The sequence below is a fragment of the Mus pahari genome, chromosome 14 (assembly GCF_900095145.1).
Source record: "Mus pahari chromosome 14, PAHARI_EIJ_v1.1, whole genome shotgun sequence".
NCBI classification, from domain to species: domain Eukaryota; kingdom Metazoa; phylum Chordata; class Mammalia; order Rodentia; family Muridae; genus Mus; species Mus pahari.
In genome coordinates this window covers 30,502,753-30,512,122 of record NC_034603.1, presented here as the reverse complement: position 1 = coordinate 30,512,122, position 9,370 = coordinate 30,502,753, and the positions used below count along the sequence as shown (strand labels likewise).

At 42.1% G+C, this 9,370-nt stretch overlaps 1 protein-coding gene across 1 annotated transcript in view; it reads right to left on the bottom strand.

The window, feature by feature from the left end:
* Pigl (phosphatidylinositol glycan anchor biosynthesis class L) overlaps positions 1–9,370 on the bottom strand; it is a 57,040-nt gene that overhangs the window by 35,453 nt on the left and 12,217 nt on the right. Inside the window, exon 2 of the mRNA XM_021213721.2 lies at positions 4,169–4,268. Coding sequence (XP_021069380.1) covers positions 4,169–4,268 — 100 coding nt within the window. The remainder of the gene's footprint in view (positions 1–4,168; positions 4,269–9,370) is intronic.

Genomic DNA, 9,370 nt, shown 5'->3' with positions numbered 1-9,370 from the left:
CAGACACTCCAGAAGAGGGAGTCAGATCTTGTTAAGGATGGTTGTGAGCCACCATGTGGTTGCTGGGATTTGAACTCTGCACCTTTGGAAGAGCAGTCCGGTGCTCTTACCCGCTGAGCCATCTCACCAGCCCTGGGGCAGTTTCTTAATGATTGACGTGGTAGAGTCCAGTAACCGGGGTGGTGCCACCCCTGGGCAAGTACACCTGATTTGAACCCTCTTATCCCTAAGTTGCTTTTGGTTGTGTTTTTAAATTTATTATTATTATTATTATTATTATTATTTAATCACAGCAATAGAAAGCAAAGTAGGAGAGCTAGAAAAAGTAGTTTAGGTTATATTGAAAGGAGGGTCAATAGAAATATGAACCCAAAAGGCTACTCTGGAGCTGGGGAAACAGATCAGTGGATACAGTGCTTGCCACATAAGAGTGGGGACCAGAGTTCAGATCTCCAGAACTCACACATTTGCATTTGCCAGCTGGGTGTGGTGGTCTGCCATAATTCTAGCACATGATGTCAACCTCGGGCTTCTATGTGTGTGTGTGTGTGTGTGTGTGTGTGTGTGTTTATAAACATGCTCATACATATGTGTGTCTCCACACATGAGAACACACAGCCACGCAAACTCTAAGCATAAGCATGAGAAATAAATCACAACTCTCAGCAGATCAAGCATTCATTCATAGTCTATTACCCGCCTGTGTCTAGAGCGTTCACTTCCTTCTCTTATCCAGTAGCATTCAGATTCTAATCTTCTATGGCCAAGAAACAATCGCCCTCCCACCCTAAACCAAAACAGATGGAAATCAAGTTTGTTGGAAAGATGTAGAAAATAAAGATAGGGGCTGGTGAGATGGCTCAGTGGGTAAGAGCACCCGACTGCTCTTCCAAAGGTCCGGAGAGTTCAAATCCCAGCAACCACATGGTGGCTCATAACCATCCATAACAAGATCTGACTCCCTCTTCTGGAGTGTCTGAAGACACCTACAGTGTATTTACATATAATAAATAAATAAATCTTTAAAAAAAAAAAAGAAAATAAAGATAGACAAGTGGTAAGGATAATGTATCCCTTCTAGGCATCCAGACTGGAGCGGTCTTTACTTGGCAGGCCTTCCTGCTCCTTGGCAATGTGTGCATCCAGAATCTATTCAAGCGGCAATGCTTTTTAGATAAGTGATCCCCATCTTCCTCCTAGGCTTCTTTGTAGGCTCCACAATATGACCTCAGATATGTTTGCAAAGTTACCAGTTCACACTAGACATTGGCTAGAGTTTCCCTGCCAGCACTAAGCTAGGGTTAGCCCCTGTACTGTGAGCACTGAGAGTGAGGTAGAGCTTACGGTCAAGATCCCTGTGTCTACCACTCAGGTCTCTAAGAATAGCAGGGCTCAGAGCGTGATGGTAGTTGCCACCAAACCTGATGATCTGAGTTCCATCCTTGGTACCCACATGACGGAAGGAGAGAACAGCTCCCACAAATTGTCCTCTGACTTATACAAATACACACACACACACACATACACACACATACCAAATATAATTTTAAAAAAAACAGAGCAGGGGCTGGAGAGATGGCTCAATGGTTAAGAGCACTGACTGCTCTTCCAGAGGTCCTGAGTTCAAATCCCAGCAACCACATGGTGGCTCACAACCATCTGTAATGGGATCCAATGCCCTCTTCTGGAGTGTCTGAAGACAGTTACAGTGTACTTGTTTTATATATATTTCTATCTAGCTATATATCTATATATCTTTTAAAAAGCAGAGCAAATATTAAACACACACACACACACACACACATTTTGTTTTGTTTTGAAGATAGGGTTTTTTTCTGTAGCCCTGGCTGCCGTATAACTAGCTATGTAGGCCAGGCTGGCCTCAGATTCATTGAGATCTGCCTGCCTCTGCCTTCCAAGAGCTGGGAATAAAAGTATACACCGCCATGATTGGAATTTTTTTTTTTTTTTTTTTTTTTTCTTCGAGACAGGGTTTCTCTGTGTAGTCCTGGCTGTCCTGGAACTCAGAAATCCGCCTGCCTCTGCCTCCGGAGTGCTGGGATTAAAGGCGTGCGCCACCACGCCCAGCTATGATTGGAATTTTTGTTTTTAGATTTATTGTTATATGTGTGTATAGGTGGTTTGTCTGTATGTCATCACACATGTAAAGTGCCCAGAAGAGGGTGCCAGCTCCTCTGGAGTTGGAGTTCTAGACAGTTGTGAGCTGGCATGTGGGCGCTTGGAATTGAACCTGGGCAGTCAGTGCTTACTGTTGGACCATCTCTCCAGCCTGCAATTTAAAATTTTAAAAATGCAAATTTATTTTTGTATGAGTATGATTTGAACTCAGGACCTCTGGGAAGAGCAGTCAGTGCTCTTAACCTCTGAGCCATTTCTCCGGCCCCGAGGCAAAATATTTTAAGAAACATTTAAAAATTACTATTTAGGAATTGGGTGTGGTGGCAAATGCTTTAATCCCAGTACCAGAGAGGCAGAGACCGGAGGCTTATCTCTGTGATTTCAAGGCCAGGCTGGTCCATGGGTCGATTTCTAAGACAGTCAGGGCTATATAGTAAGAACTTACTTCAAAAGTAAATAAATAGACCCTAAGCACAATGCAAGTTTTTAAGCCTGAGATTTTGTGACACTCATGAACCCATTGTCCGACTTTGTAAAACTTGAATAAGTAAGCAGCAGCAAGTATATTTACATAGAAAAGTATATATGGCATTTAAACTTTTTAGTTCTTTTTATTATTTATTTATTTATTTGGTTTTTTTGAGACAGGGTTTCTCTGTGTAGCCCTGGCTGTCCTGGAACTCACTTTGTAGACCAGGCTGGCCTCGAATTCAGAAACCCGCCTGCCTCTGCCTCCCGAGTGCTGGGATTAAAGGCGTGCGCCACCACGCCCAGCTTTCTTTTTATTTTTTAACAAGTATTTGTGCGTAGGCGTGCGTATCTTATGCCACACAGATATAAGTCAGAGAACATCTTCAGAGGGCAATTTTGGGAACAGTGCTCACTTCCCACCTTAAGACAGGGTCTCTACCTGGCCCGCCACTCTTGGGGAGTCTCCTGAGTCCATCTTTCATCTTACTCTAGATGGGTGTGACTAGTTTGACTTTTATTATGTTGAGGGTCTACATCAGAGCCTTGCACTTGCGCAGCAAGCACTATTTATTACTCAGCTATCTCCTTAGTTTCCTCACACACATTTTTAATATGTACTGAACACTTGAATACTTTCCACGAGGTTTTCATTGTTATGATATGCCACTCTGAGCTGTGCATGCCTTTAATTCTAGGATTCAGGAGACAGAAAGATGGATGTCAAAGTTGGTGGCCAGCCTGGCCTATAAAGTTCCAGGACAGCCAGGGCTATATAGAGAAACCCTGTCTCAAAAAACCAAAACCAACTACACACACACACACACACACACACACACACACACACACACACACACACACACAGAGTTCAGACAGGGTCTCCTTATGTAGTCCTGGAACTGTTAGGTAGACAAGCTTGCCTGAGACCTCTCTGTTTCTGCCTTTCAAATGTTGGAGCTAAGGGTGCGTGTAACATTGCCTGGCTTAGCCTTCATTTTCAATATCTCATGTCTTGATTGTAAATAACAAAATCCCATTCATTTTTTTTTATAAACTTCTTAACAATAATAGAAAATAAAATAGCCTTTTCCATTGCCAAGGTCGGGTAACAATGAGAAATAATGGCACCGTAAACATGAAGGCTACAGCCTCGCAGGTATGAGTCTCTGAACACTTTCCCTGCCAAGAAAAGCCAAGCCGTGGAGAAAGTGCTGCTTCCAGGCCCGGGAGAGGAAGCTTACAAGAAGGTCCTTAGAGGCTGAAGACGCAGCCGGGCTAGTTAGTACTTACAGCATGTGTGAAGTCTTGGGTTTCATCCAAACACAGCACACACCTGTAACCCTAGCTCTTGCCTGGGTAGGAGGCAGTCAGAAGTTCAAAATCATCCTTAGTTACACAGGGGGTTCAAGGCCAGCTTGAAAAACCAACCAACCAACAGCAAAAGTAAAAGAATTATTCTGATGTAAGATCGATTTACCCTGACATTAGGTGTTGTGGCTTTTCAATGTACCAGTATATATTTATTACCAATGGACTTCTACATTATTGAAGGACAAATTACCTCTTGTCAATGATCGTTACACGGGAAGGTGGGATCCCCAAAACAGCACAGCTCTGCAGAAGTTCTTTCTTTCGAGTCTCACCTTGATTGTAGTAATTTCCTGAGGAGACAGACAGAAGGGTACTTTAACCATAGAGGCCTGTCTGCTCACTCATTCATAGCCTATGTCGTTCCCTGGGGGATTTAGAGCGTCTGAAAAGAGCCATGATTAGGATAAGAAGTTGAAGAAAATAGCCATTTAATGTTAAGGTATTCCTATTAGCAGATGATCATACATTTTAGCACCACCATTTACAATGCCTACACATCTCTTCATGTATGCATTACTACGTAAATCTATCTATCTATCTATTTCTCTATCTACCAATCATCTATGTATGAGGCACCAGGTTGACTCTCAGCTTCACCTTTATAGATAAATAAAATAGTCTCCAGATATCTTAAACTAATTTAAAGGATAGAGTGCCACTCTTAGGTGTTACAGAAAAATGTGTAGGCACTGTTTATGAAAATATACTGGCTAGTTTTCTGTTAAAGTTATTTAAGAGGAGGGAAACACAATTAAGAAAATGCCTCCAGGGCTGGTGAGATGGCTCAGCGGGTAAGAGCACCGGACTGCTCTTCTTGAAGGTCCTGAGTTCAAATCCCAGCAACCACATGGTGGCTCACAACCATCTGTAACGAGATCTGATGCCCTCTTCTGGAGTGTCTGAAGACAGCTACAGTGAACTTACATATAATTAATAAATAAATCTTTAAAAAAAAAAAAAAAAAAGAAAAGAAAATGCCTCCATAAGACTGGCTTGTAGGCAAGCCTGTAGGGCATTTTTAAAATTAGTGACCGATGAGGGGAAGACTCAGTCCATTGTGGGTGGTACCAACACTAGGTTGGTGGTCCTGGGTCTATAAGGAAGCAGAGCTGGTCGGAGCGTGCAAGTCAGTATGTAATACTCTGCTCTGGCCTCTGCATCAGCTCCTGCTTCCAGGTTCCTGCCCTGCTTGAGTTCCCGCCCTCACTGCTTTTGATGAAGAACTGTTATACAGAACTGTGGGTGAGATAAACCCTTCCCTCCCCAAGTTGCTTTTAGTCATGGTATTGTATCACAGCAACGTTAATTCTTACCCCTAAGACAGAAAACTGTGTCTGTCCGCCTGCCTGTCCATCCATCTGAGACAGGGTCTCTATTATGTAGCTCTGGCTGTCCTAGAACTCCCTATATAGACCAAGCTGATAGAGCTCCTCTTTCTTCTGACTCTTGAGTGCTGGGATTAAAGGCTTGTACCAGTACACCTGGCACATCCTCTTTTTATTTCTTTATTATTATATGTAAGTACACTGTAGCTGTCTTCAGACACACTAGAAGAGGGCAACAGATCTCATTATGGGTGGTTGTGAGCCACCGTGTGGTCGCTGGGATTTGAACTCAGGACCCTTGGAAGAGCAGTCAGTGTTCTTACCTGCTGAGCCATCTTACCAGCCCATGTCTCCTCTTTTTAAAAGTTTAATAACCAGCTGCCCATCAATATCAGAAAAAGTTTATAAATATTCTTTGCTTTACCAATATATTTACCACAGCCCCTATGAATAATTCTCTTCTGTAGCCTTATAAATAATATTACAATGAAGTTCTGGTGTCACGTAAAATGCACTCATTTTGAGCATTACCTAATTAATGGACTTCCTAATTATAATTTCCTGAAAATAGTCGCATGTATGGTTTGTGTTTAACTTTCTTGAGCCAAAGTTCTTTGACTTGTAGTGTGGGGATAATGACTAATTCACAAGGTTTCCTGGAAGGTTACTTAACATACATTAAAGCAGCCGGGCGTGGTGGCGCACGCCTTTAATCCCAGCACTCGGGAGGCAGAGGCAGGTGGATTTCTGAGTTCGAGGCCAGCCTGGTCTACAAAGTGAGTTTCCAGGATAGCCAAGGCTATACAGAGAAACCCTGTCTCGAAAAAAAAAAAAAAACATGCATTAAAGCACTCAATCAAGCAGGGTTTGCTCTTTCTTCCCTTTACCATCTTGGTTAGCCTGGCCTGAAACTTATTATGATCAATTAATTTTAAAATGTATTTAGAAGAAAAAGGTCCAAATTTCTATCACTACAAAATGAGGGGATACAGTCCTGTGGACGCACTGTCCTAGAATAATGGAACTACACCACTGACTACTTAAGACAATAACAATTCAATAAAGACTTCCACATATACTATTGGAGGACTAACAGGAAATAGTGACGTGACCGACATAGTGAACGCAGCAAAGATGACTCCTCATTCTTAGCCATCCCGCATTAGTTATTAGGAAAATGCAAATGAAGCCCAAAATAGAGCATCGCTTTGTATCAACTAGGATGGGTGGAGTTCCAAAATGTAAAGCTGTGAGCATTGATGAGGATGTAGAACAAGCAGGGACCACAGTACATTGCTGGTGGGAATGTAGAATGGTACAGCTGCTATGTGCCAACTATCCAGAGATTTATTTATTTGTTCATTTACTTATTTACTTACTTACTGGGTTTTTGAGACAGGGTCTCACTGTGTGGCCCTGGCTGGCCTAGAACTTGCTACGAAGACCAGGCTAGGTCCGCCTGCCTCTGCTGGGACTAAAGTCATGTACCACCATGCCTAGCCTATTCAGAGATTTAAACACTATCACAATGTGACTCAACAGTTACACTCACAAGAACATCCTTAGAAGAATTAGACACCAGTATGCCAATAGGTACTTCTACGTCTCAAGTTTATGGAGTCCTTGGTCACAGCAGTCAGGGTAGATTAAAGCCAACTGCAGCATCAACAGAGGGATGAGGCAAACAATGACACATACACAGAACAAAAACATTACTCAGTCTCCAAAATGAACCAAGTGGGGCTACGGTACAGCTCAGTGGTAGAGGACTTGCCTAGCATATGTAAAGCCCTGGGTTCAATCCCCAGTACTATCACTCCTGCCTCGCCCACAAAATGGGAATAAAGTAGATGGGTATGGTGGCATAGGCCATAATCCCGGTACTCTGGGAGCTAAGATAGGAGGATTATGAATGTGAGGCCATCCTGGGTCGTGTATGAGTTTGAGGCCAGTCTGCTATAGATAGTGAGATTCTGATACTAACAAAACAAAGTTCAGAAACATTCTACTGTTAATATTGATGAGCTTAAAAATATTAAGGTAATAAAAGCCATATATAAAATAACAATGACTGCATGACCCACAGAAACAAAGTAGAGTCATAGTCCCAGAGCTAGAGGAAGGAAGGAATGGGGGGTTATTGCTTAATGGGTTACAGGGCTTCTCTCTGGAGTGATGAAATTGGAGTGACGGTTACGTAATCTTGTGAAGGTACCTTAAGAATGTTCAAAATAGTAAATCTTATATCATAGATATTTACAACACATATGAAAGAAACGTTAAAAACAAAAAAACCAGAATTTCACTCTATAGAACTCTTCCAGGGGTCTGGTGATATAGCTCAGCAGAAAAAAAGATTCGATGACCAGCCAGATGACCTGAGTTTAGTCACCATGAATAAAGGTGGAAGGAGAGAACTGAGTCCATATGGCATGCACAGGCCCATACACATACATACGTACATACATATGCACGTACATGCACTAAATAAATAAATAAAAATAAAAAATTTGGGGCTAAATTTGGATAAAACTTAAAAAATTTGGGGCTGGAGAGATGGCTCAGAGGTTAAGAGCAGTCAGTGCTCTTCTAGAGGTCCTGAGTTCAATTCCCAGCAACCACATGGTGGCTCACAACCATCTGTAACGGGATCCAATGCCTTCTTTTGGTGTGTCTGAAGGCAACTACAGTGTACTCATATAAAATAAATAAACACAACTGAAAAAAAAGAATTCCTTAAAAAAAACTTTAAAAATCTAATTATGGGTTATTATGAAATATGAATTATTCCTTTAAATTTGGTAGAACATTACTAAAATTTTTTAAAAAATATGTGTGTGTGTGTGTGTGTGTGTGTGTGTGTGTATTTATGCATATGAATCCATGCCTGAAGAGGGTGTCAGATTTCCAGGAACTGGAGTTATAGGTGGTTTTCGGCCACCTGACACAGGTTGAGAATAGAACTCAGGTCCTCTGAAAGAAAGGCAAACGTTCTTAACCATTGAACCATCTCTCCAGCTTCTAAAACAAAAGTAAAGGATCTTTTAAGGGGGACCCACCCCCAAGCCCCCAACCAAGTACACATTAAATCAGGCCATACTTGTAAGTGGTGTCATTTTTCACTATTTCCAAAAGGTTGGACTATATTTGTATTTTTATTCACAGAACTACTAATGTTAGTTTCTCTGACCTGTAACTTATAGGTGGTCATTAACAAAGCCCAACACACCGAGGGGCTGTCTTTTTCACACAATAGGCATATGTGTCCTAGATGGAACACGCACGAAGTCTGAATGAGAACAGGGTCTGCTCACTGAGGTGAAGGTGTAAAGTGTTTCCAGTCCTAAGTTCTTCAAGGCGTCTGACGTGTAGTTGGCCACATCCATTCTACACTTCCTCCACAGGAATGCTGCTAGCATTTTTTAATACCCCTGAATCTTTAAGGTTCACAGGTAATGTTTGTTGTTGTAGAATTTCACTTTGATCTCTGAAGTGATCTCTTCTTTAACTACCATTTCTTTTATACCTTTCCATAGTTTAATCAAACCTTCCAACTTTACACTTACAAGTCTAATTTGGGGGTGTGGTCTGGCACCAGTGGGCAGAGTGCTTAGCTAGCAAGCATGACTCCCTGGGGTTAATACCCAGGACTTGGGAGGTAAAGACAGAAGGGTAAGAAGCTTAGGGTTATCTTCAGCTACATAGTGAGTTTGAGGCTAGCCCTGGTTAGATGAGACCTTGTAGCAACACAAACAAAACAAGCAAGCACACACCTACCACACAGACACAAAAGAAAACAGCCTTTCCCAGATCTAACTCAGCTGGGGATGTAGCTCAGTAGCAAAAACAAAGCTAAACAAAACAACAAAGCACTCCGACTGAGTAAATAACCAGCAAGGCGGCAATATTCTCTTTAAAAACTTATATTTGGGGGCTGGTGAGATGGCTCAGTGGGTAAGAACACCCGACTTCTTTCCCGAAGGTCCGGAGTTCAAATCCCAGCAACCACATGGTGGCTCACAACCATCCGTAACAAGATCTGACTCCCTCTTCTGGAGTGTCTGAAG